General features: G+C 43.1%; 1 protein-coding gene across 1 annotated transcript; it reads right to left on the bottom strand.

The window, feature by feature from the left end:
* Nucleotides 1-315: 315 nt before the first annotated feature.
* Nucleotides 316-26,940, bottom strand: LOC117498770 (T-lymphoma invasion and metastasis-inducing protein 2-like). Its single transcript, XM_034150928.1, is given in 23 exon segments — nucleotides 316-931; nucleotides 1,788-1,875; nucleotides 2,500-2,590; nucleotides 2,753-2,811; nucleotides 4,714-4,819; nucleotides 6,939-7,051; nucleotides 8,984-9,163; nucleotides 9,406-9,514; nucleotides 13,092-13,208; nucleotides 15,009-15,077; nucleotides 15,260-15,454; nucleotides 16,024-16,197; nucleotides 16,461-16,499; nucleotides 16,872-16,913; nucleotides 17,395-17,454; nucleotides 17,666-17,851; nucleotides 22,033-22,296; nucleotides 22,625-22,800; nucleotides 23,093-23,374; nucleotides 23,377-23,629; nucleotides 25,116-25,310; nucleotides 25,575-25,827; nucleotides 26,859-26,940. Coding segments are annotated over 21 exon segments (3,210 nt in total). The 5' UTR covers nucleotides 25,284-25,310; nucleotides 25,575-25,827; nucleotides 26,859-26,940; the 3' UTR covers nucleotides 316-492.

Here is a 26,940-nt window from a genome sequence, read left to right as displayed (position 1 = left end):
TAACTGTAGCCGACTGTAGCTGATTGTAGCTGACTGTAACTGACTGTAACTGACTGTAGCTGACTGTAACTGACAGTAACTGACTGTAGCTGACTGTAACTGACAGTAACTGACTGTAGCTGACTGTAACTGACTGTAACTGACTGTAGCTGACTGTAACTGACTGTAGCCGACTGTAGCTGACTGTAACTGACTGTAGCTGACTGTAACTGACAGTAACTGACTGTAGCTGACTGTAACTGACTGTAACTGACTGTAGCTGACTGTAACTGACTGTAGCCGACTGTAGCTGACTGTAACTGACTGTAACTGACTGTAGCTGACTGTAACTGACAGTAACTGACTTTAGTCGACTGTAACTGACTTTAGTCGACTGTAACTGACTGTAGCTGACTGTAGCCGACTGTAGCTGATTGTGACATCAGGTGATTCCAGTTTAAAGATTACATGATGATCGGTCCCTCAACTAAGGTGAAATAAAGCCTTAAGTGCTTAAGGTGTTTTGTGCGTCTGGAATGTATTTCCTGTTCCTGGGGCCTGTTTCCTCCCCCCTTGCCCCCCGTCGTAGAAACAGTCCTCGCTGATCATGGAAGTCATGCTGTGAACGCTGTAGTCTCTCTCCAGGAGCCCCCCCAACTCCCCCCCCTCCCCCCTCAGGTTGTAGCTCCGCCTCTCCGCCCCTCTTGGCTCCGCCCCTCCCTCAGTGAAGTGCAGATTCTGTAGCTGAGCCTCCAGACCCCCTGTCAGAGAGGAGAGTCGGGTCTTGGGGGTCTGGTTGCTGTTGGGGGGGAGTGCGGGCTCCTCCCCCCCCCTCCCCCGGTGCCTCCTCCTCTGTGCAGACAGTCTGGGTCTCCTCAGGGAGCCGCAGGGGTCCCGGGCTCTCAGGAGGGGCCGCAGAGCGCAGAGCACACGGGCCTTCATCTCCACATCACTGCAACACAAACACAGGACCACCAAACATTTAAAGGTCTCATATCATGCAAAATGCACTTTCTGATGTCTTCTCTACATCACCATGTGTCCCCGGTGTGTCAGGAGACTCTCAAAGTGATGTCTTCTCTACATCACCATGTGTCCCCGGTGTGTCAGGAGACTCACAAAGTGATGTCTTCTCTACATCACCATGTGTCCCCGGTGTGTCAGGAGACTCACAAAGTGATGTCTTCTCTACATCACCATGTGTCCCCGGTGTGTCAGGAGACTCACAAAGTGATGTCTTCTCTACATCACCATGTGTCCCCGGTGTGTCAGGAGACTCACATAGTGATGTCTTCTCTACATCACCATGTGTCCCCGGTGTGTCAGGACACTCACTAAGTGATGTCTTCTCTACATCACCATGTGTCCCCGGTGTGTCAGGAGACTCACTAAGTGATGTCTTCTCTACATCACCATGTGTCCCCGGTGTGTCCCCGGTGTGTCAGGAGACTCACAAAGTGTCAGAAAATAAAACCCTCTCTCTTTTCCTCCGTACCCACATCTCTAAAAACGGGGGAACAACGGAGCTGATCCAGATTTGCTGCGTCATGACGACATTATTAAAATGTGGGCGGGCTTTACACCCACGGGCCAATCAGAAACGTTGCTGTCAGAAACAATGAGACGTGTTCTGGAAGTAATATGGTCTGTGTTTACATTAGCATCGCTAACACTGTGTGAAAGGTGATGTCTAAATAAAGTTTTATTATAACGTCTCAAAAAACTCTCACTTACTGTTTACACTGAAGAAATTCTCTGTGAAAGATATAAATAATAAATCAACTAAATATAATCATAAACAGTGTTACCTGCTGCAGAGCTGGAACACGGTCTCCGGCCGACCCTCGACCTCCGACCTGCAGTGAACCAGCTCCAACACACACTCGCTGCCCGAGCCTGAAACACAAGCACACACACATTATGCTAAGCTAGCTGCATGCTTACACCTGCTTCAAGTCTTTATGCTAAGCTAAGCGTTTCCCCTTGTTTCCAGTCTATTTGCTTAGCTACGCTAGCTGTTTCCTCTTGCTTAGACTCTTTATGCTTAGCTACGCTAGCTTTTTTAACCTGCTTCGAGTCTTTATGCTAAGCTAAGCATTTCCCATTGTTTCCAGTCTTTGTGCTAAGCGAAGTGCTCCCCCTTGTTTCCAGTCTATTTGCTAAGCTAAGCTAGCTGTTTCCTCCAGCTTACACTAATGCTTAGATGAGCTAACTATGTACCACTGCTTTCGGTCTGTATGCTAAGCTAAGCTAGCTGTAGCTGAAAACCCAAATACACACATTTCTGCAGCAAAATTATTAATCAGAATCAGAATTCCTTTCTTTAAATATTTACGGTATTACAACAGCAATTGTATATTGCAGATTAATAAAAACAGTAGACATATTGTATAAAACAGAAGGCGCACGTAGTTAATAATAAAAAACACAATAAGTACAAAATAAATACTACAGGTACAAATACGTGGTTACATGCAACTTGTTTATTTTTATAATTGCTCTTTGACTCTGGGCACTGACCTGTGAAGTTGGCCGGTCGGACCTGAGCCTGTGAGACTGGGATTAACCAGCGGAACCTGAAGGGGTCCAGATCAGCTGATCGAGAGGCGGTCTGTCAACAATCAACAAAGATATACATATAAGGTGAACTCAACAAAAGCAGGCATTTCCATCAAACTGCACACGTCCAATTACTGTATTCCTTTAATTAGTTATTACGCAATACATCCCAGTTTCATTAAAGTCTCAGCGACGAGGAAATGATCTGACCCACCATCCTCTTCTTCAGCTTGATGTTCTCCCGATACACCAGGACGACCGCACGTTTAAACACTGAGGAAGATAAGATATATGGGCTCAGAACAGTCTCATAATGCACACAGAAGGATTCACACTTGTATTTCAGGATCCACACTTGTGTTTTTCAATGCTCACACAAATGTGTTCCGTTTCATATTCATGTAAATAAAATCCAAATACAGAAAAAAGTTTTACATATGTATTTTTGATCCTCACATATTTGTTTTCCGTTTAAATCCCCTGAACCTGCAAACACAACCCGCTCTCTGTGCATGGATCGCTGTGCATTCGTGTGTGGGTTTTTTGAGACTCCCCTGACGGTCACCCGATTCGTACTTGTAATTTTTTCTATCTATAGCCAATCAGATGTCTCCTTCGTTCTAAGCCAATCACATGAGCGCGCCCCCACGAGGGTATGATTTATTGCGTTCATGACACTTCATATACGCATTTGGCGCAGTCCGGAGCAGGGTTTCCGCGGACAGAATTTAATTTTACCGGACAAATTTGAAACTTACCGGTCATGTTTCAATAATAATAATAATAATAAGAAGAATTGTGTAGCAGAGTTTCCGTTAGCAGGTAATTACCGGACTATGACCGGATATGGCTAATAACACGGGAGTAAGGATCATCTCTTTTCCTCTCTCCCTCCCTCTCTCCTGACAGCCCGTCAGTTTCTCATGCAGCTCGCTAAAACTTCACTCGCGTTTATGTCCATATCGATCAGATCCAGCTCTCCTGATCGGCCTTTATAGAGAGCACCGATCAAACTATTAAGAGTGACGGCCGATAATGACCGGCGGGGCTCCCCCCCGTTGACAGTTCACTGTCTAGCACTGGCTTCGTAGTGCACTGATCGATTAGGCTAAGCTAACCTGTAGCTGCTCCCTCCACACTCACAACAACTTCATACAGACATCAATAAAGCAGCTGTATTCGCCATACAGGAAACACACATTTAAAACGGTTTTGCCTGCCGTTTTTATGTACACAAGCATTCATTAATGGTTCGGAAAGTGGCACTGTACCTTAATAATATAAAGGCTTGTATTTGCGTGCATTTCCTGCTCGGAAAGTGGCAATGTACTGAGAGTGGAGGTGTCCTGAGATTAGCGCCTGCAGGCTCCATGGACCTGTCAGCTCCGGACAGCGCAAAATGCGTACATGAAGCGCTACGTCATGAACGCAAGAAATCTACCCTCATGTGATTGGCTTAGAATTGAGGAGACATCTGATTGGCTATAGATAGAAAAAATTACAAGTACGAATCGGGTCACCGTCAGGGGAGTCTCAAAAAACCCACACACGAATGCACAGCGATCCATGCACAGAGAGCGGGTTGTGTTTCAGGTTCAGGGGATTTAAACGGAAAACAAATGTGTGAGGATCAAAAATACATATGTAAAACTTTTTTCTGTATTTGGATTTTATTTACATGAATATGAAACGGAACACATTTGTGTGAGCGTTGAAAAACACAAGTGTGGATCCTTCTGTGTGCATGTGTGTATTATGAGACTGTTCTGAGCCCATAAAGATAAGATAAAAACTACTTTATTGATTCCAATTTGGGAAATGTTTGTGTTAAAAAGACAAGGCATTGTACAATACAAATTAAAAGACTAGAAATAAATAAGTACAAAATATACATGTTGAATTACAAATTTACAGTAACAAATATAAAGCACACACACACACACACACACACACACACACACACACACACACACACACACACACACACACACACACACACACACACACACACACACACACACACACACACACACACACACACACACACACACACACACACACACACACACACACACACACACACACACACACACACACACACACACACACACACACACACACACACACACACACACACACACACACACACTTGTAGAATAAAGTTGTTGCACGCACCGAACAGCGTGAGCTCCGGCTCTTTCTTCAGGCGAAGGCTGGGCAGCGGGTTCAACCAAAGCAGGGAGGAACACAGCAGGAAGCCGCCCATCGAGAGCGCCACCACCTGGGGAGACATGGGTACTGCATTCAGGAAGTAAGGGGAAAATAAACCCCTCCAACATCACACAGCCAGGTGGTGGTAAGTTAAGGTAATTTGACTTAAGGGAACGGAAATGTAAAGTAAGTCAATTAAGGTAAGTTAACAGTAATTTAAGTTAATTTAAGTTAAGGGAACAGTAAGTTGATTTAAGGTAAGTTAACAGTAAGTAAAGTTAATTTAAGTTAAGGGAAGAGAAAGTTAATTTAAGTTAAGGGAACAGTAAGTTAAGTTAATATAAGTTAAGGGAACAGTACGTTAAGTTAATTTAAGTTAACGGAACAGTAAGTTGATTTAAAGTAAGTTAACAGTAAGTAAAGTTAATTTAAGTTAAAGGTGGGGTAGGTAAGTTTGAGAAACCGGCTCGAGATACACTTTTTGTTATATTCCATGGAATGCTCTTAACATCCCGATAGCAATGAATATCTGAAGTGCTTTGACAAAATATCCATAATAAATATCATCTGTGGAAGCAGTAGTACTGTAAAAAGCACGACCAATCATCTGAGCCGGCCCGGCTAAAATAACTGGATGGCCTACCTGCCTGTCAGCCTTCCATCTGTGCACAAACTTATCTGGTGCCCTCATTGGTCATGTGCGCGTTCGTGTGTGTTGGAGGAGGGGCTCTGTGAGGAAGTGGCACATTTGTTCCGGCTGTGTATTTTCAAATTCTAGCGCACTCGAGCTGGTTTCTCCAAAATTACCTACCCCACCTTTAAGGGAAGAGTAAGTTAATTTAAGTTAAGGGAACAGTAAGTTAAGTTAATATAAGTTAAGGGAACAGTAAGTTAAGTTAATTTTAGTTAAGGGAACGGTAAGTTATAGTAACTTAATTTGATTTAGTTAAGGGAACGGTAAGTTGATTTAATTTAAGTTAAGGTAGCAGGAAATGTAAAGAAAGTCAATTAAGGTAAGGTAACAGTAAGTTAAGTTAATTTAAGTTAAGGTAAAGGGTAAATTAAGTTTAGGGATTGGCTGAGGTAAGCTCGGCTAATGGGTGAAATAAGTTAATTTTAGGTAAGTGTGTGAGTGTGACATGTGTGTGTGTGTGTGACAGGTGTGTGTGTGACAGGTGTGTGTGACAGGAGTGTGTGTGTGACAGGTGTGTGTGTGTGACAGGTGTGTGTGTGTGACAGGTGTGTCTGTGTGACAGGTGTGTGTGTGTGACAGGTGTGTGTGACAGGAGTGTGTGTGTGACAGGAGTGTGTGTGTGACAGGTGTGTGTGTGTGACAGGTGTGTGTGTGTGACAGGTGTGTGTGTGTGACAGGTGTGTGTGTGTGTGTAACAGGTGTGTGTGACAGGTGTGTGTGTGACAGGTGTGTGTGTGACAGGGGTGTGTGTGTGACAGGGTGTGTGTGTGTGACAGGTGTGTGTGACAGGAGTGTGTGTGTGACAGGTGTGTGTGTGTAACAGGTGTGTGTGACAGGTGTGTGTGTAACAGGTGTGTGTGTGTGACAGGTGTGTGTGTGTGACAGGTGTGTGTGTGTGACAGGTGTGTGTGTGTAACAGGTGTGTGTGACAGGTGTGTGTGTAACAGGTGTGTGTGTGTGACAGGTGTGTGTGTGTGACAGGTGTGTGTGTGTGACAGGTGTGTGTGTGTGACAGGTGTGTGTGTGACAGGTGTGTGTGTGACAGGTGTGTGTGTGTAACAGGTGTGTGTGACAGGTGTGTGTGACAGGTGTGTGTGTGTGACAGGTGTGTGTGTGTGACAGGGTGTGTGTGTGACAGGGTGTGTGTGTTACAGGGTGTGTGTGTTACAGGTGTGTGTGTGTAACAGGTGTGTGTGTGTGTGACAGGTGTGTGTGTGTGACAGGTGTGTGTGTGTAACAGGTGTGTGTGTGTGACAGGTGTGTGTGTGTGTGACAGGTGTGTGTGTGACAGGTGTGTGTGTGTGACAGGTGTGTGTGTGTAACAGGTGTGTGTGTGTGACAGGTGTGTGTGTGACAGGGTGTGTGTGTGTAACAGGTGTGTGTAACAGGTGTGTGTGTGTTAATAAGGTGTGTGTGTGTGACAGGTGTGTGTGTGTGTAACAGGTGTGTGTGTGTGACAGGTGTGTGTGTGACAGGTGTGTGTGTGTGTGTGTACCTGTTTGTCAGTGTATTCTGCAGCCAGCTGGTCGAACACGCAGCCAAACTCCTCGTAGATTTTCTGCATCTCGTTGATGTGCGACGCCGCATCCTCCATCGCCCGCAGCGCCTCTGAGGGACAGCAGGGGGAGACACTGAGACCTGACAGCAGGTGTGTTCAGGTGTGTGTGTGTGTGTGTGTGTGTACCTCTGAGGTGTGTGTGTGTACCTGTGAGGTGTGTGTGTTCAGGTGTGTGTGTGTGTGTGTGTGTGTGTGTGTGTGTGTGTGTACCTGTGATGTGTGAGTGTGTACCTGTGAGGTATGTGTGTTCAGGTGTGTGTGTTCAGGTGTGTTTACCTGTGAGGTGTGTGTGTTGAGGTGTGTGTGTTCAGGTGTGTTTACCTGTGAGGTGTGTGTGTTCAGGTGTGTGTGTTGTTTTCAGGTTTGTTTACCTGTGAGGTGTGTGTGTTCAGGTGTGTGTGTTCAGGTGTGTTTACCTGTGAGGTGTGTGTGTTCAGGTGTGTGTGTTCAGGTGTGTTTACCTGTGAGGTGTGTGTGTTCAGGTGTGTGTGTTGTTTCAGGTTTGTTTACCTGTGAGGTGTGTGTGTGTTCAGGTGTGTGTGTGTTCAGGTGTGTGTGTGTTCAGGTGTGTTTCCCTGTAAGTAACTTCAGGGAAAACTCTGGGTTTCCGGTCCTACGACGCTGGTTCTCTTTTTAGCGGGCTAGATCTCCATGGTAACTTATGCTGAACGGCTAACCTGGTCCGTAGCAGGTTAGGTGGCAGGCTAACGGCCTAACGACACATCGGCGTGCGTTGTTGATTGCCGGCGGGCATGTCTGAAGCTAGACCAACAACCAATCACCTGAATCTCCCGCCCCGGACACACAAGCAGCGGTTTGATTGGCTAGAGCTTGTACTGGCATATGATTCGATTGGCTGACGCTTCCGTCGAAGCTTCAAAAGTTGAACATTGCTCAACTTTTGCAGCGAGCAACGCAAGCAAAGCTACGCTTCGCTCCCACAATGCAGTTCGGCGAAGCGTGACGTCACCCCATTCAAAGTGAATGGGCTGAAGCGTTGAAGCTTTAACGCACGCCGCTGTGTGGACGGGCCGTAAGAGATCAACTCAGTGAAAGCACCACCTGCTGACCAATCAGAGCTCAGCGTGCAGAGTTTAAAGCGATCAATTCATATTACAGGATAGAGGAAATACAGAAAAACTGCCGTTGCAGGAAAGACGGCCGGCAAAAATCACCTGACTGTGTGAACGTGAACATTAATAGAATATCCCCTCCTCCCATCTTCAGAGCAATCTGACTATTATAACATTAGCGTTAAGAAAGCTTACTTAAATATCTGCCACGACATAAGTAACCGGATCAGAGTAACATTACGTACAGTCCGCGGCACTGTGAGTGCAGACGTCGATGTGTGCCATTATCATTCATATCACATCACATCATAATGTATCATATATCTCCTTATCTGAGTCAGCTGAGCCGTATCTGGCCGTGCAACACTCACAGTGTCACATACTGGATGCAGAAGTATTATTTTAAGCAACACATTAAGTTGATGAAACACTCGAGTCAAATGTAATGAAAGTCAGATCGTGTCTTAGACGGGGCAGTGATATCATAAACCTGTTAATGTACGCATTCAAACACTTTCTCTGTTACCAGCTGTATTCACCTTGCAGGTGCAGCTGTGTGGCTTTGATCCTGGGTAAAGTGTTTAAGTCATGGATGTTTAAAGTTTAACGTCTTCATATTTGACTAATATTAAAGTTCACTTTTCATTCAGGAAGTATGACGCTGCGCTGTCAGTACGCTTGTCCATGTTTGTGATTGGTCAAATGTTGCTAACCCCGCCCCTTCTATGTGAACGCGCACATAACCAGATAGGGCAAAGCTGGCTTGAGTTAACGAGTTGATAACCAGCGTCGTAGGACCGCTTAGCGAGAGCGCGTTTGTTTTGGATTAGGTAAGCCGGGTGACTCAAACATATCCAGGTTAGGTTAGACCGGCTTCGTCGTACAGGCCTCTGGTGTGTGTGTGTTTACCTGTGAGGTGTGTGTGTTCAGGTGTGTGTGGGGGGGTCAGGGTCACCAGCTCTCTCAGTAACAGAGGATATTTCAGGATTCGCTGCACAGGTTTAATCAGGAACGACTCCAGAGACGCTGAGTGCTGATTGGTCGGATTCCTCGTCTCCAGGAAGTGCTTAAAGTCTGCGTCTGTCTTTGCTGAGAGAACAATAAAGTTTATTTTAAAAAACGAGTAAACTTCTGTTTATAGATAATTAAATAATAAAGTATAACTAAAATAAGAAGCAATAACAAAATATTAATATAAGTTTTTCTGAATAAAGCAAAACCTAAATAATAAAAAATAACTAAAATAAAAGGGAATAATAAACTATTTCTAGAATATTAAAGCTTGAAAGATAAAGTATAAATTAAACTAGATAGTGAGTCTTTGAACGCACCTCTCTCCAGGACCTTCTGCACCTTCAGGTGATTGGCACAGAAGCCGCTGTAGTGCTTAAAGCGATCGGCGTAGAGCAGGAACGACCCGCCGAGCGACGAGAGCAGTTTCTGAGAGAGAGAGGAGAGTTAGAGTTCATCGATGCATTCATCTCAAGTTAACAGATGCCCCTTTCACACCAACGCGTTTTCAGCGCCGGCTCAGAGCTAGAGCCTGAAAAGTACCGTTTTTTCCTGTTCACACCGCAGCGCCTCTTAGCTCCGGAATCCGGTTCACTTCCAGCTCCAAAAAATTGTCGGTCTAGAAGCAAGAGCTTCGGAGCTAAGAGGCGGCGTCGCTTACGTCTCTCTTACGTCGAGGCGTGCAGGAAACTAAACCCACCTCCCCTGAACATGGGTCGACTGAAGAGTCTCGTCATGCCTGCCTACAAGCAGTAGCGCTGAGCAAAGTGACTAGAAGGCAACCACACACTTATAAAAAACCACACTTTATAAAGTCAGGCAACACTAACCAGGCTTCGTGTGATTCTGTTTATTTGTACCTTACTTTGACCATCCGTTCACTGTTATTGATCATTGTGGAGAGCAGGCAGACGTTTGTTATTATAGCAGCTATCGGATGGAATCAATACATGGGCTGCACAGGTTGTCATGTCCGACTATCACAAGTAGAATCATAATGAAAAATACGCCGTCATCACCCATGTTATACCAGAGAAACTTTCATAACAGCGTTGTGATGCCAAACAGCGTCAATTCAGACTGACACACATTCACTTAAGGGGAACTGGGGATATGTATCAGCTGCTTGTGTGACAGTCAGACAGTGAATACTTTAGAGCCGTGTGAGCTAACCCGGAGCTAACGGGAGAATACACTCCCGTTGAAGAGCAGCAGCACTGCAGCGGTCGCTAAATGAAACACATTAATAAACAATGAACCACGGCACTCTGGAGAAAAGTATAAGGTTGGAGAAGTCGTTATTTAATTTAATCTGGCTTCGTATGATTAAAAGCAACACGATCATCGACCCGACGCAGTCCCCCGTTGTTGTTGTTGTTGTTGTTGTTGTTGTGAGCTCCGTTGGGGAGAAAATCAGTGATGTAAACTGTGACGTCATGACGCAGCAGCGGCAGCTGGGCGGTGTGAACAGAGCGGGAGCTGAAAAGGGAAACCGGAGCTGAACCAGAAAAGCTCTCGCTAGGAGCTAGAAAGGGAAAAGCGCTGGTGTGAAAGCCACAAAAGAGCTCAGAGTAAGTTACTTTAAGTTAAGTTGAATTTAAGTTAAGGTAATTTGAATTAAGTTAACAGAGAGCGTGTTTAAGGTAAGTTCATTTAATGTAAGTTATTTTAAGGTAAGTTTAATTTAAGGTAAGTTATATTTAGGTAATTTTAATGTAAGGTAAGTTTAAGTTAAGGTAAGTTAATTTAAGGTAAGTTTAATTTAAGGTAAGTTAATTTAAGGTAAGTTATTTTAAGATAAGTTTAATGTAAGGTAAGTTTAATTTAAGGTAAGTTACTTTAGGTTAAGTTAATTTAATTTAAGGTAATTTGAATTAAGTTAACAGAGAGCGTGTTTAAGGTAAGTTAATTTAATGTAAGTTATTTTAAGGTAAGTTTAATTTAAGGTACGTTTAATTTAAGGTAAGTTAATTTAAGGTAAGTTAATGTATGGCAAGTTTAATTTAGGGTAAGTTCAGTTAATTTAAAGTGGACCTATCATGCTATATCTGAATAATATAGTGTAGGACCATACCTATATAAGGCATATTTATACTTTTTTTTTTTCAAAATACCAAACAGATCATGCATTTTAGCCATGCCTCATTTTGCTCAATTTGACATTTTTTAGCTCTGTTTTTAGCAAGGGCTGATTCAGTGAGAACAGCACCATCCTACAGGCCTGGCATATGTACTACAGCGTCTCCAGCGCTTTAGAACGGCAATGGCCGTGGCTGTCTCCTCCTGATTGGTGGAGTTGGCCCAATAGCCGTAGCGCCACCTGTCCTGACGTCAGGACAGTGTTCAAATCTGGATCAGTTTTGATCAGATCCGTTGCAGCCCCTTTTTTAGAGATTTGGGTATGGAGGAAAATAGAGAGGGTTGTGTTTTCTGACACTTGGTGAGTTCCCTGGAACACCGGGGACACATATTCATGTAGAAAAGACGTACACAAGTGCATTTTGCATGATAGGTCCCCTTTAAGATAAGTTTAATGTAAGTTGAGTTAAGGTAAGGTAATTTAGGGTAAGGTAAGGTAAGTTAAGTTGAGTTCATTTAAGGTAAGTTTAATTTAAGATAATTTAATTTAAGGTAAGTTAAGTTAATTTAAGCTAAGTTATTTTAGGTAAGTTTAATTTAAGGTAAATTAAGGTAAGTTATTTTAAGGTAAGTTTAATTTAAGGTAAGTTAAGTTAATTTAAGGTAAGTTTAATTTAAGGTAAATTAATTTAAGGTACATTTAATTTAAGGTGAGTAAAGTTAATTTAAGGTCAATTTAAGGTAAGTTAAGTTACGGTAAGTTAAGTTGAGTTAATTTAAGGTAAGTTTAACGTAAGGTAAGTTTAATTTAAGGTAAGTTTAATTTAGGGTAAGTTTAATTTAAGTTAAGTTAATTTAAGGTAAGTTAAGTTCATTTAAGGGAAGTTTAATTTAAGGTAAGTTAAGTTGAGTTGAGTTAATTTAAGGTAAGTTTAATTTAAGGTAAGTTAATTTAATGTAAGTTGAATTTAAGATAAGTTAATTTAAGGTAGGTTTAATTTGAGGTTAAGTTAATTTAAGGTAAGGTAACGGAGAGCATGTTTAAGGTAAGTTTAATTAAAGGTAAGTTAAGTTAAGGTAAGTTAAGTTAAGGTAAGTTAGGTTGAGTTAATTTAAGGTAAGTTTAATTGAAGTTAATTTAAGGTAAGTTAATTTAAGGTAAGTTAATTTGAGGTTAAGACAATTTGAGGTTAAGTGAATTTAAGTTAAGGTAACAGAGATTAGTTTAAGGTAAGTGTTATTTAAGGTAAGTGTATTTAAGGTACGTTTCATTTAAGGTGAGTAAAGTTAATTTAAGGTCAATTTAAGGTAAGTTAAGTTACGGTAAGTTAAGTTGAGTTAATTTAAGGTAAGTTTAATTTAAGGTAAGTTAAGTTAAGGTAAGTTAAGTTGAGTTAATTTAAGGTAAGTTCAACGTAAGGTAAGTTTAATTTAAGGTAAGTTTAATTTAGGGTAAGTTTAATTTAAGTTAAGTTAAGTTAATTTAAGGTAAGTTAAGTTAATTTAAGGGAAGTTTCATTTAAGGTAAGATAAGTTGAGTTGAGTTAATTTAAGGTAAGTTTAATTTAAGGTAAGTTAATTTAATGTAAGTTGAATTTAAGATAAGTTAATTTAAGGTAGGTTTAATTTGAGGTTAAGTTAATTTAAGGTAAGGTAACGGAGAGCATGTTTAAGGTAAGTTTAATTAAAGGTAAGTTAAGTTAAGGTAAGTTAAGTTAAGGTAAGTTAGGTTGAGTTAATTTAAGGTAAGTTTAATTGAAGTTAATTTAAGGTAAGTTAATTTAAGGTAAGTTAATGTGAGGTTAAGACAATTTGAGGTTAAGTTAATTTGAGGTTAAGACCATTTGAGGTTAAGTGAATTTAAGTTAAGGTAACAGAGATTAGTTTAAGGTAAGTGTTATTTAAGGTAAGTGTATTCTGAGTGTACCTGCAGCTGCTCCGGTGCCTCCAGGTTGGGACAGGAAGAGATTTTCTCCTCCAGCGTCTGCAGGAAGACTCTCTGGAAGTCCAGCATCTCAGGAAGGCACCCGAACAGAGCCTCCATCTGAGGGCCAGAAGAACCACTGCACCTGAATGCCTCTTCACTCTAACACACACTGTTTAACATCAGAAGAACCACTGCACCTGAACGCCCCTTCATTCTAACACACACTGTTCTCAGAAGAACCACTGCACCTGAACGCCTCTTCACTCTAACACACACTGTTATCAGAAGAACCACTGCACCTGAACGCCTCTTCACTCTAACACACACTGTTTAACATCAGAAGAACCACTGCACCTGAACGCCCCTTCATTCTAACACACACTGTTCTCAGAAGAACGACTGCACCTGAATGCCTCTTCACTCTAACACACAGAAGAACGACTGCACCTGAATGCCTCTTCACTCTAACACACACACACTGTTATCAGAAGAACCACTGCACCTGAACGCCTCTTCACTCTAACACACACTGTTATCAGAAGAACCACTGCACCTGAACGCCTCTTCACTCTAAAACACACTGTTATCAGAAGAACCACTGCACCTGAACGCCCCTTCATTCTAAAACACACTGTTATCAGAAGAACCACTGCACCTGAACGCCTCCTCACTCTATCAACACACTGTTATCAGAAGAACCACTGCACCTGAACGCCTCCTCACTCTAACAACACACTGTTATCAGAAGAACCACTGCACCTGAACGCCTCTTCACTCTAACAACACACTGTTATCAGAAGAACCACTGCACCTGAACGCCTCTTCACTCTAACAACAGACTGTTATCAGAAGAACCACTGCACCTGAACGCCTCTTCACTCTCACAACACACTGTTATCAGAAGAACCACTGCACCTGAACGCCCCTTCACTCTAACACACACTGTTATCAGAAGAACCACTGCACCTGAACGCCTCTTCAATCTAACACACACTGTTATCAGAAGAACCACTGCACCTGAACGCCTCTTCACTCTAACACACACACACACACTGTTATCAGAAGAACCACTGCACCTGAACGCCTCTTCAATCTAACAACACACTGTTTTCAGAAGAACCACTGCACCTGAACGCCTCTTCACTCTAACACACACTGTTATCAGAAGAACCACTGCACCTGAACGCCTCTTCACTCTAACACACACTGTTATCAGAAGAACAACTGCACCTGAACACCTCTTCACTCTATCAACACACTGTTATCAGAAGAACCACTGCACCTGAACGCCTCTTCACTCTAACACACACTGTTATCAGAAGAACCACTGCACCTGAACGCCTCTTCACTCTAACACACACTGTTATCAGAAGAACCACTGCACCTGAACGCCTCTTCACTCTCACAACACACTGTTTAACATCAGAAGAACCACTGCACCTGAACGCCCCTTCATTCTAAAACACACTGTTATCAGAAGAACCACTGCACCTGAACGCCTCCTCACTCTAACAACACACTGTTATCAGAAGAACCACTGCACCTGAACGCCTCTTCACTCTAACAACACACTGTTATCAGAAGAACCACTGCACCTGAACGCCTCTTCACTCTAACACACACTGTTATCAGAAGAACCACTGCACCTGAACGCCTCTTCACTCTAACAACACACTGTTATCAGAAGAACCACTGCACCTGAACGCCTCTTCACTCTCACAACACACTGTTATCAGAAGAACCACTGCACCTGAACGCCTCTTCACTCTAACAACACACTGTTATCAGAAGAACCACTGCACCTGAACGCCTCTTCACTCTAACAACACACTGTTATCAGAAGAACGACTGCACCTGAACGCCTCTTCACTCTCACAACACACTGTTGATTAATAACAAAAGTTATTGTTTGTTTACCTCTTCTTTACTGAGGAAGCTCTCCGTCTGCAGCGGGGTCAGGTAAAGGTCGAACAGACACTCCAGGTCCTTCATGAGACATAATAACATATTTATTACTACAGAATACACACTTAGACACCCACACATTCACAAACAGCAACAACTCAATTGCAACTCACTAATAATACTGCATTTCTCCAGTAGAGTTACTCTGTAGTCTCAAAGCTCTCTATCTGTATGTGTAATCAGTGTGTAGTTCAGGTGCTCACCTTGACGTAGGACTTCTCGGTGTCCACCAGCTCCTGGATGACCTTCCTCAGCCGCTGGGGGGGGCTCAGGTGGGGGGGGCTCAGGTGTGCGGGGCTCAGGTGGGGGGGGCTCAGGTAAGGGTTCCTGGGGACGTCAGGCTCCGCCGCTCGGCATTCTGGGAAGGTTTGGTAGAGAGCGTGGACCCGCTCTACGTTCTGAGAACAGAAAGAAACGAGGGCACTTTAACGTTTACATCATGACATACAGGAAGCAGGAGAACACATAGAAACAGAGCAAATAGAAGAAATATAGAAACTTAAGAAATAGAAGAAATATAACTAGAATAATGTTTCTGATGGTTCCAGTTCGACCCTGGGGGAGGACGCTCGTTCATCATCCTGCTGCCACACTCTAATAACTGCTGACAGGACCATAAATCCACCCCCCCCCCCCCACATACACCCACCCCCCCCCCCACATACACCCCACCCCCCCCCCCCACATACACCCACCACCCCCCCCACACAGCAACATATTCAACAATACATCTCTAAAGGGGTCATTGAACGCATCACGGAACCGCAGCAAGATTTCCTCTCTGTAAGGAAGAGCAATACTTAATGGTGGTAATTCTTTACGGGGGGGGGGGGGGGGCCGGGGGGGTGGGGGGGGGGAGGGGACGAAAGTAAAAGATAAGGTTTATTGATCTGCTATTAGTTGTATTGACTCATTGTGTAGTCCTCAAGCTGCTGTAATAATAGAATCACTTCTGATTAGCAGTTACCAGGAGTCTCTCTGACGGCAGACAGCAGCTCAGAACACCCCCCCCACATCTTCCTCCTCTTCCTCCTCCACCCTCCTCTTCCTCCTGCAGCACCTCCTCGTCCTCCTCCTCCGGCAGAACCCAGCAAAGAGCTCCCATTGGTCGAGGGGGTTTATGGACCCTCCGAGGACTACGCTAACCCGCTAACCCGAACAGACGCCATTAACCCCCCTCCAGCTCAGATTCTCACACACACACACACACACACACACACACACACACACACACACACACACACACACACAAGTAATTATCAGATTAGCAGAGGTCATGTGACACAGGAAGGTGTCTGAGCCTCAGGGTGCATTGTGGGAAAATATTCTGCAGGTGTGGAGGGTAGGGGAGGAAGAGGAGGAGGAGGAAGAGTGTGTGTGTGTGTGTGTGTGTGTGTCTCTCACCTCTCTCTGCAGCTCGTCGTCACAAAACAGGAAGCAGAACTGTGGAGGACAGAGATCAGGGAGTGAAAATCTGCTGGGCTTTTTATAAAGATTTTAAAAAGTGTGTGTGTGTGTGTGTGTGTGTATGTGTGTGTGTGTGTGTGTGTGTGTGTGGTGTGTGTATTGTGTGTGTGTGTGTGTGTGTGTGGTGTGGTGTGGTGGTGTGTGTGTGGTGTGGATTCTCACCAGTCCTCTGCAGAGTTCAGAGAGAGACTTTCCTGAGAGACCGCTCACACTCCTGAAGCAGCAGAGCAGCGTTCAGGTTATTTAATTGAAAATGAAGCAGGTAAAACCAGACGAGATGTACAGTATGACATCACAACGTAACATGAGAAAGTGTTTATAGGGATATCAGTGAGTCAGTGAACGCACCGTTTGAGCTGCAGGACGTCCAGCAGGACGTGCTGTCTCCCTCTGACACACACACACACCCACACACACACACACACACACACACACACACACACACACACACACACACACACACACACACACACACACACAGCACACACAACGACACTCACACCACACACACCACACACAACACCACACACACACCACCACACACACATTCTATTTTCACAAAAACAGGGATATGGGGGGGGTCTTCATGTTGGGGGGGAGGGGGGGGGGTGGCATTTAACTGGAGGAATAATCTTGGAGAAATCCATCACTAAATAACACGTGGCTCCTATTGGCTAGCAGCTTCCAACACATTGTACCTGATAGGCTAAGTGGGCAAGGACATCTCTAAGTGGTTGGACCCCCAATCACAACAACAATTATTATGCCTCGTACGTGTCACCCTTCCTGGTGATGAACCTGATTCTGATTCTAAACAGGGCCGACCAGCTGACCAATCAGAGCAGACTGGGCTCTGTTTTTTGTTTTTACCCTGGGTGCTGGTGCTGGTGCTTCCCTTCGTAGTGTCCGGCAGCTGGCCCCTGCTGCACACCTGAGGAAACCCCACAGAAAACAACTTGTAAGGGAGTGCATTTCAAACTGCTGCTGGTGCAATAAGATACTTCAACACAACAATCAGTATATACAAAATAACAGTTACTTCAAAATCTGTGAAAATGTGCATGAGTGCCAGCCCGTCCGTAGCAGCGTGAAAGGTGTCATGAAACTAACCGTAGTTTTATGACACTTTTAAAGGGTCTCACCAGAGCGTGGAAGGAGTTGACAGAGAAAACCCCCAGGCGTCCCAGCATGCACTTGGAGGGCCGCGTTGCCACGGCGAGGAGGTTTTTGGGGTTTGGGGGTTCGTCCCCCTGCAGGCTGGACTGATAACAGCGAAACCGGAACAGATCCAGGTTCAGCTGCTCCAGGTTCTGATCCCACTGCTGGATCTGAACACAGCGGCACGCTTTAGATTACCACTCAAAGTACTGACACTACACTGTAAAAGGTACAAATACTACACTGTACTGACACTACACTGTAAAAGGTACAAATACTACACTGTACTGATACTACACTGTACTAATACTACACTGTACTAATACTACACTGTAGGAATACTACACTGTACTACTACTACACTGTACTAATACTACACTGTAAAAGGTACTAATACCACGCTGTAAAAGATGCTGATATCACGCTGTAAAAGGTAATAATACTACACTGTAAAAGTACTACACTGTAAAAGGTACAAATACTACACTGTAAAAGTACTACACTGTAAAAGGTACGAATACTACACTGTAAAATCACTACACTGTAAAAGGTACGATTACTACACTGTAAAAGTACTACACTGAAAAAGGTACAAATACTACACTGTACTGATACTACACTGTAAAAGGTACTACAACTGTAAAAGGTACAAATACTACACTGTACTGATACTAACACTGTAAAAGGTACTACATTGTAAAAGGTACTAATACCACACTGTAGAAATATACTGATATCACGCTTTAAAAAGTTACTAATACCACACTGTAATAGGTAATAATACTACACGGTAAAGGTACTACACTGTAAAACGTACAAATACTACACTGTAAAAGGTACAAAAACCACACTGTAAAAGATAATACTATACAACTGTAAAAGTACTACACTGTAAAAGATACAAATACTACACTGTACTAATACTACACTGTAAAAGGTACTAATACCACACTGTAAAAGGTAATAATACTACACTGTAAAAGGTACTACACTGTAAAAGGTACTATACCCACGCTGTAAAATATACTGATATCACGCTGTAAAAGGTACAAATACTACACTGTAAAAGTACTACACTGTAAAGGTACAAATACTACACTGTACTGATACTACACTGTAAAAAGGTACTACACTGTAAAAGTACAAATACTACACTGTACTGATACTAACACTGTAAAAGGTACTACATTGTAAAAGGTACTAATACCACGCTGTAAAATATACTGATATCACGCTTTAAAAGTTACTAATACCCAACTGTAATAGGTAATAATACTACACTGTAAAAGTACTACACACTGTAAAAGGTACTAATACCACACTGTAAAAGATAATACTAATACACTGTAAAGTACTACACTGTAAAAGGTACTAATACCACGCTGTAAAATATACTGATATCACGCTGTAAAAGGTACTAATACCACGCTGTAAAAGATGCTGATATCACGCTGTAAAAGGTACAAATACTACACTGTAAAAGTACTACACTGTAAAAGGTACGAATACTACACTGTAAAAGTACTACACTGTAAAAGGTACGATTACTACACTGTAAAAGTACTACACTGTAAAAGGTACAAATACTACACTGTACTGATACTACACTGTACTGATACTACACTGTAAAAGGTACTACACTGTAAAAGGTACAAATACTACACTGTACTGATACTACACTGTAAAAGGTACTACATTGTAAAAGGTACTAATACCACGCTGTAAAATATACTGATATCACGCTTTAAAAGTTACTAATACCACACTGTAATAGGTAATAATACTACACTGTAAAAGTACTACACTGTAAAAGGTACAAATACTACACTGTAAAAGATAATACTAATACACTGTAAAAGTACTACACTGTAAAAGATACAAATACTACACTGTAAAAGGTACTAATACCACACTGTAAAAGGTAATAATACTACACTGTACTGATACTACACTGTAAAAGGTACTAATACCAAACGCTGTAAAAGAATGCTGATATCACGCTGTAAAAGGTAATAATACTACACTGTAAAGGTGCTACACTGTAAAAGGTACAAATACTACACTGTAAAAGTACTACACTGTAAAAGGTACGAATACTACACTGTAAAAGCACTACAACTGTAAAGGTACGATTACTACACTGTAAAAGTACTACCTGTAAAAGGGTACAATACTACACTGTACTGATACTACACTGTAAAAGGTACTACAAAACCGTAAAAGGTACAAATACTACACTGTACTGATACTACACTGTAAAAGGTACTACATTGTAAAAGGTACTAATACCATGCTGTAAAAATATACTGATATCACGCTTTAAAAGTTACTAATACACACTGTAATAGGTAATAATACTACACTGTAAAAAGTACTACACTGTAAAAGGTACAAATACTACACTGTAAAAGGTACTAATACCACACTGTAATAGGTAATATACTACACTGTAAAAGTACTACACTGTAAAGATAATACTAATACACTGTAAAAGTACTACACTGTAAAGGTAAGAATACTACACTGTACTAAATACTACACTGTAGAAGGTACTAATACTACACTGTAGAAGGTACTAATACCACACTATAAAAGGTACCAATACTACACTGTAAAAGTACTACACTGTAAAAGGTACTAATACTACACCTTACTAATACTACACTGTAAAAGGTACTAATACCACACTGTAAAAATGTACTAATACCACGCTGTAAAATATACTGATATCACGCTGTAAAAGGTAATAATACTACACTGTAAAAGTACTACACTGTAAAAGGTACGATTACTAGACACTGTAAAGTACTACACTGTAAAAAGGGTACAAATACTACACTGTACTGATACTACACTGTAAAAGGTAACTAACACTGTAAAAGGTACTAATACCACGCTGTAAAATATACTGATATCACGCTTTAAAAGCTACTAATACCACACTGTAAAAGGTACAAATACTACACTGTAAACTGAGACTACACTGTAAAAGGTACAATACGACACTGTAAAAGGTACTAATACCACACTGCAAAAGATAATACTAATACACTGTAAAAGATACAAATACTACACTGTAGAAATGTACTAATACCACACGGTAAAGGTACCAATACTACACTGTAAAAGTACTACACTGTAAAAGGGTACTAATACCACGCTGTAAAATATACTGATATCACGCTGTAAAAGGTACGAATACCACACTGTAAAAGGTAATACTACACAACACTGTAAAATATACTAATAACCAACGCTGATATCACGCTGTAAAAGGTACTAATACCACACTGTAAAAGGTAATAATACTACACTGTAAAATATACTAATACCACGCTGTAAAAAATACTGATATCACGCTGTAAAAGGAACTAATACCACACTGTAAAAGGTACTAATACCACGCTGTAAAAGATACTGATATTACGCTGTAAAAGGTACTAATATCACGCTGTAAAAGATACTGATATCAAGCTGTAAAAGGTACAAATACTACACTGTACTGATACTACACTGTAAAAGGTACTACATTGAAAAAGGTACTAATACCACGCTGTAAAATATACTGATATCACGCTTTAAAAGCTACTAATACCACACTGTAATAGGTAATAATACTACACTGTAAAAGTACTACACTGTAAAAGGTACAAATACTACACTGTAAAAGGTACTAATACCACACTGTAAAAGATAATACTAATACACTGTAAAAGTACTACACTGTAAAAGATACAAATACTACACTGTACTAATACCACACTGTAAAAGGTAATAATACTACACTGTAAAAGGTACCAATACTACACTGTAAAAGTACTACAATGTAAAAGGTACGAATACTACACCTTACTAATACTACACTGTAAAAGGTACTAATACCACGCTGTAAAATATACTGATATCACGCTGTAAAAGGTACCAATACTACACTGTAAAAGTACTACACTGTAAAAGGTAATAATACTACACTGTAAAATATACTAATACCACGCTGTAAAATGTACTAATACCACGCTGTAAAATATACTGATATCACGCTGTAAAAGGTACTAATACCACACTGTAAAAGGTACTAATACCACGCTGTAAAATATACTGATATCACGCTGTAAAAGGTACTAATACCACTCTGTAAAGGTAATAATACTACATTGTAAAAGATACTAATATCACACTGTAAAAAGTTTTTTCAGAAACTTGTTTCATAGAAAATAATAGTTTAACTGTCAGCATTGAACTGGGGAAATCTCTATCAGTAACCCCCCCCCCCCTCCCTCACCTGGCTCTCCCCCCCCCTCACCTGGCTCTCCCCCCCCCCTCCCTCACCTGGCTCTCCCCCCCCCCTTACCTGGTTCTGCACCGCCCTCCTGCTGTTCGCCTCCCTGATGACGGACAGCTGCAGTTCGGCCATTTTCTTCATCCTGCCGTCCGTCTCAATGTTCTCCAGCAGCTCCTGGCTCTGCAGGCGCAGCAGCTGCAGTGTAGCCCCACCCCCCCGCAGCGTAACTCCGCCCCTCCGCAGCATAGCCCCGCCCCCCCGCCGCGAATGCAACGCCGCGCTCGCCGAGTGCAGCGCCGTCACCCAGGTCTCCAGGTCCGGCTGGCTGGTGGCCTGCAGGGAAATAAAGTAAGTACATTAGAAAATGTATTTATAATTTATTTTGGAAATAAAATAAAATACACAAGTAAATAAAAATTAGATAAGAAAAAAAACTTTAAAAACAAATATTGTATAAAATATATAAAAATATCTCCTCATATTTAAAGACTTCAAGTGTAAGATATTTACTTGTCATGTATTACGTTCTTGGATATTTACTTCAGATGGTTGATCCTTTTGTGCATGTGATGTCAGGGACTGATGGTGCGTTCAGGGACCCTCAAACATATACAATAACAGAAGTAAATCATATAAAATAAGAAGTGTTTTCTGCTCTCACCTGCAGCAGGTAGACGTCGGCGTGCCCGTTGCTCAGGCAGAAAACGTTTTCTCTCTTCGGATGTTCCGGGACGTTCTGCACCAGGCTGCCCTCCGTCCGCACGGAGAAACACGGGGACGTTTCTGCGTCCGAACTCACGCTTTTACCGTACGTGTCATAAAAAAGCAGCGTGCAGCCTGAGGGGAAACACAGTTTTACAATGTAATATATTTAAGGATTTGTTTCACAGTGTGTGTGTGTGTGTGTGTGTGTGTGTGTGTGCGTGTGCGTGTGGCGTGTGGGTGCGTGTGTGCGTGTGTGTGTGTGTGTGTGCGTGTGCGTGTGTATGTGTGTGTGTGTGTGTTGTGTTGTGTGGTGTGTGTGTTGCTTTGCGTGTGCGTGTGTGTGGCGTGTGTGCGTGTGTGTGTGTGTGTGTGTGTGTCGTGTGCGTGTGTATGTGTGTGTGTGTGTGTGTGTGTGTGTGTGTACCCTTCAGAGTGACCCAGTATCGTCTCCAGCGGCGGCGCGACACCAGCTCCAGCTTCCTGTCTCTGTTCACGGAGAGGAGAGGTTTGAAGGAGAGCCAGCCGGCCCGGCGCACAAAAAGAACCTCCTCCTCCTCCAACAGAACCTCCTCCTCCTCCAACAGAACCTCCTCCTCTAACAGAACCTCCCCCTCCAACAGAACCTCCTCCTTTAACAGAACCTCTTCCTCCAACAGAACCTCCTCCTCCAGCAGAACCTCCTCCTCCTCTTCCTCCCTCGCTGTTTAAAGCCCGTCTTCAGCTCATGCATGAAGTTCTGGTAGACGTTCTGCCGCTGGACCTCCTCGCTGCTCTGGTTCTGGTTCAGACTCCTCCAGGGGAACACTGGGACCTGGTTCTGCTCCTGGTTCTGGTTCAGACTCCTCCAGGGGAACACTGGGACCTGGTTCTGCTCCTGGTTCTGGTTCAGAGCGTGCAGAGGGTTGCAGATCCACAGCCCAGAGTCCGGCCCGGTCAGACCTTCACTGCTGCCGTACGGCTCCTGAAGGAGACAGACTTCATTTTAAAGGGTTCCTATTGTGCTTTTTTTAGTCATAATTACAGCTCTCAGATATCAGGACATGTCTCTGAAGTGTCCTGCTCCAGACCCCAAACTGATCCTTGTAGCCCCCCCCCTCTCTTCCAGCTGTTACTAAGGACATGTCTCTGAAGTGTCCTGCTCCAGACCCCAAACTGATCCTTGTAGCCCCCCCCCCTCTCTTCCAGCTGTTACTAAGGACATGTCTCTGAAGTGTCCTGCTCCAAACCCCAAACAGATCCTTGTAGCCCCCCCCCCCCTCTCTTCCAGCTGTTACTAAGGACATGTCTCTGAAGTGTCCTGCTCCAAACCCCAAACAGATCCTTGTAGCCCCCCCCCCCTCTCTTCCAGCTGTTACTAAGGACATGTCTCTGAAGTGTCCTGCTCCAAACCCCAAACAGATCCTTGTAGCCCCCCCCCCTCTCTTCCAGCTGTTACTAAGGACATGTCTCTGAAGTGTCCTGCTCCAAACCCCAAACAGATCCTTGTAGCCCCCCCCCCCCCCTCTCTTCCAGCTGTTACTAAGGACATGTCTCTGAAGTGTCCTGCTCCAAACCCCAAACAGATCCTTGTAGCCCCCCCCCCCCTCTCTTCCAGCTGTTACTAAAGACATGTCTCTGAAGTGTCCTGCTCCTAACCCCAAACTGATCCTTGTAGCCCCCCCCCCCCCCCCTCTCCTCCAGCTGTTACTAAAGAGCTGACTCTGGGTCAGTAGCTTCAGAGAGAGAGTAGATCTCATCAGGAGAACTCTCCCAGCAGAAACTCAGCTAAATGCTGCCGTGACTAAACTCCATATTATGTTCCAAACCACATGAAGGATCCTCTCTGAAACAGTATGGAGCTCAAACTCTTTCTCTCTCTCAGGTTTACCACAAGGTGACTTCCTTTTGATTTCCTGCTTCTTCACACACACTCTCTCCAGTACAGGTTAGCTCTGAGTGTTAGCATGCTAATGTAAACACAGACCATATTACTTCCAGAACACGTCTCATTGTTTCTGACAGCAACGTTTCTGATTGGCCCGTGGGTGTAAAGCCCGCCCACATTTTAGTAATGTGGTCATGACGCAGCAAATCTGGATCAGCTCCGTTGCTCCCCCGTTTTTAGAGATGTGGGTACGGAGGAAAAGAGAGAGGGGTTTGTTTCCTGACACTTTGAGAGTCTCCTGACACACCGGGGACACACCGGGGACACACCGGGGACACACGGGGGACACACCGGGGACACACCGGGGACACACCGGGGACACACCGGGGACACACCGGGACACACGGGGGACACACCGGGGACACACCGGGGACACACCGGGGACACACCGGGGACACACCGGGGACACGTAGTGATGTAGAGAAGACATCAGGAAGTGTGTTTTGTATGACAGGACACCTTTAATGTGATACAAACTGCAGTGGAAGGCAGTAAACAGACTCATCAGAAGGTGGTCTCTCACCTGGACCCTCCTCTTCTTCCGGGTCAGACTTCCTGTCCAGTCGCTGAGGCGGCGGACGCTCTTCAGGAAGTCTTTGCGGCTGTTCCCAGGGGCGGCAGCGGGGGGGGAAGAGTTACACTGCAACACCAGCGCTGACGAAGAGGAGGAGGAAGAAGAAGAGGCATCCATCGAGGTGGGGAAGGAGGGGGGGTCAGTCTGCAAACACAGAGAAGTACTCAGAGCAGGTACTTTAGTAAAAGTAGAAGTACTCAGAGCAGGTACTTTAGTAAAAGTAGAAGTACTCAGAGCAGGTACTTTAGCAAAAGTAGAAGTACTCAGAGCAGGTACTTTAGTAAAAGTAGAAGTACTCAGAGCAGGTACTTTAGTAAAAGTAGAAGTACTCAGAGCATGTATTATTATAATAAAAAAACACATTTTAAAAATAAATAAATACAATAAATGAGATATTTGGGGGTCTACCGGGGGCCATGGAAGTTTCAGAGTCTTCAGGACAGGGATCAGGATCAGAGAGTCTCCGAGGCCGCTGTCCCCCGAGGAGAAGGTGGTGGAGGGGGGGTTGTCCGTCAGCTCCCCCCCCCATGAGGAATCAAACCAGGACCCGTCGGAGCTGAGCGAGCTGCCGTTACTGCCGTCTTTAGTGAGCAGCACTTTGGGGGAGTCACCCCCCCCTCCAGCCCCGTTACTCCCCCCAGAGAAGAGCCCAGCGCGCCGCCTGACGGGGGGAACACAGAATAAAGCTTTATTTATAAAATGTAATTGGAATTATAATTTCATATAATTTAGTTTCATTTTTCATGGTATGCACAACTTAATGTATAACAATTATTCACAAAACATCTCTCTGTAAACGCACCGTACCCGAAAAGGAGCAGGGAGAAACCAATAATCTGATGTCACCTGCCCCTTTCTCAAAACAATAAATAAATAGAAATAGATGGTCTGTCCTTCATATTTTCTTCTTCACAGCCAATCATAACAGTATCGTAGGAAAATAAGAAAAACACAAGAACTTACCAAAACAAAAACTTAGTTCCCACAATCATTTACATTTGCTAATTAGATTCTTAGATCACCAACATTTCTTGACTGGGATGTGTAATAATGGAGTCATGTCCTTATAAGGAACTGGCAAACCAAAATATTGGATTGAAAAATGAAGTAATCATATTATTGCAATTTAAAGAAGTCCAGTGGATGTCTAGGCCCCCAAAACACAAGTTCAGACAACAAAAATACTTGTAGATTACGAAGGAGTCCCACTTCTACTAATTTTGTTTGTTTTTTGGATGTGTAAACTGTCTAATTGTTGAAATTGTTGAATAAATAATTAAAAAAAATAGTCGTGTCTTATCTGTCGGAGAGAAATCAGTATTTATTTTATTGTATTTTACTTTTATTATCATACATTTTACCTCCTTGTGTCTCTTAACCTGAATTACAGTGTGGTATTGTTATTTTTTACAGTGTAGTATTAGTACTTTTTACAGTGTAGTATCACTACTTTTTACAGTTGGGTATTAATACCTTTTACAGTGTGTTATCAATATTTTTCACAGTGTAGTATTACTACTTTTTACAGTGTGGTACTAGTAATAATTTTACAGTGTGATATTAATATCTTTTACAGTGTAGTATTCGTGCTTTTTACAGCGTAATATCAGTACCTTTTAGAATTAAAAGTTAAAATGTCAGAATCTTTTCACAGAGAGAATAATAATATTGTATTATTTAGTCTGCAGGTACCTTTCAGGAGAGGCTGCTTCGGGCTGGTAGCTCCAGGAGGTGCATGGTGGGGGGGTGAAGGTGATTTTGGGGGTGAAGGTGT

The sequence above is a fragment of the Trematomus bernacchii genome, unplaced genomic scaffold (assembly GCF_902827165.1).
Source record: "Trematomus bernacchii unplaced genomic scaffold, fTreBer1.1, whole genome shotgun sequence".
Taxonomy (NCBI): domain Eukaryota; kingdom Metazoa; phylum Chordata; class Actinopteri; order Perciformes; family Nototheniidae; genus Trematomus; species Trematomus bernacchii.
Note: the sequence above shows the minus strand (reverse complement) of the source record. Positions and strands in the feature narration are given on the sequence as shown.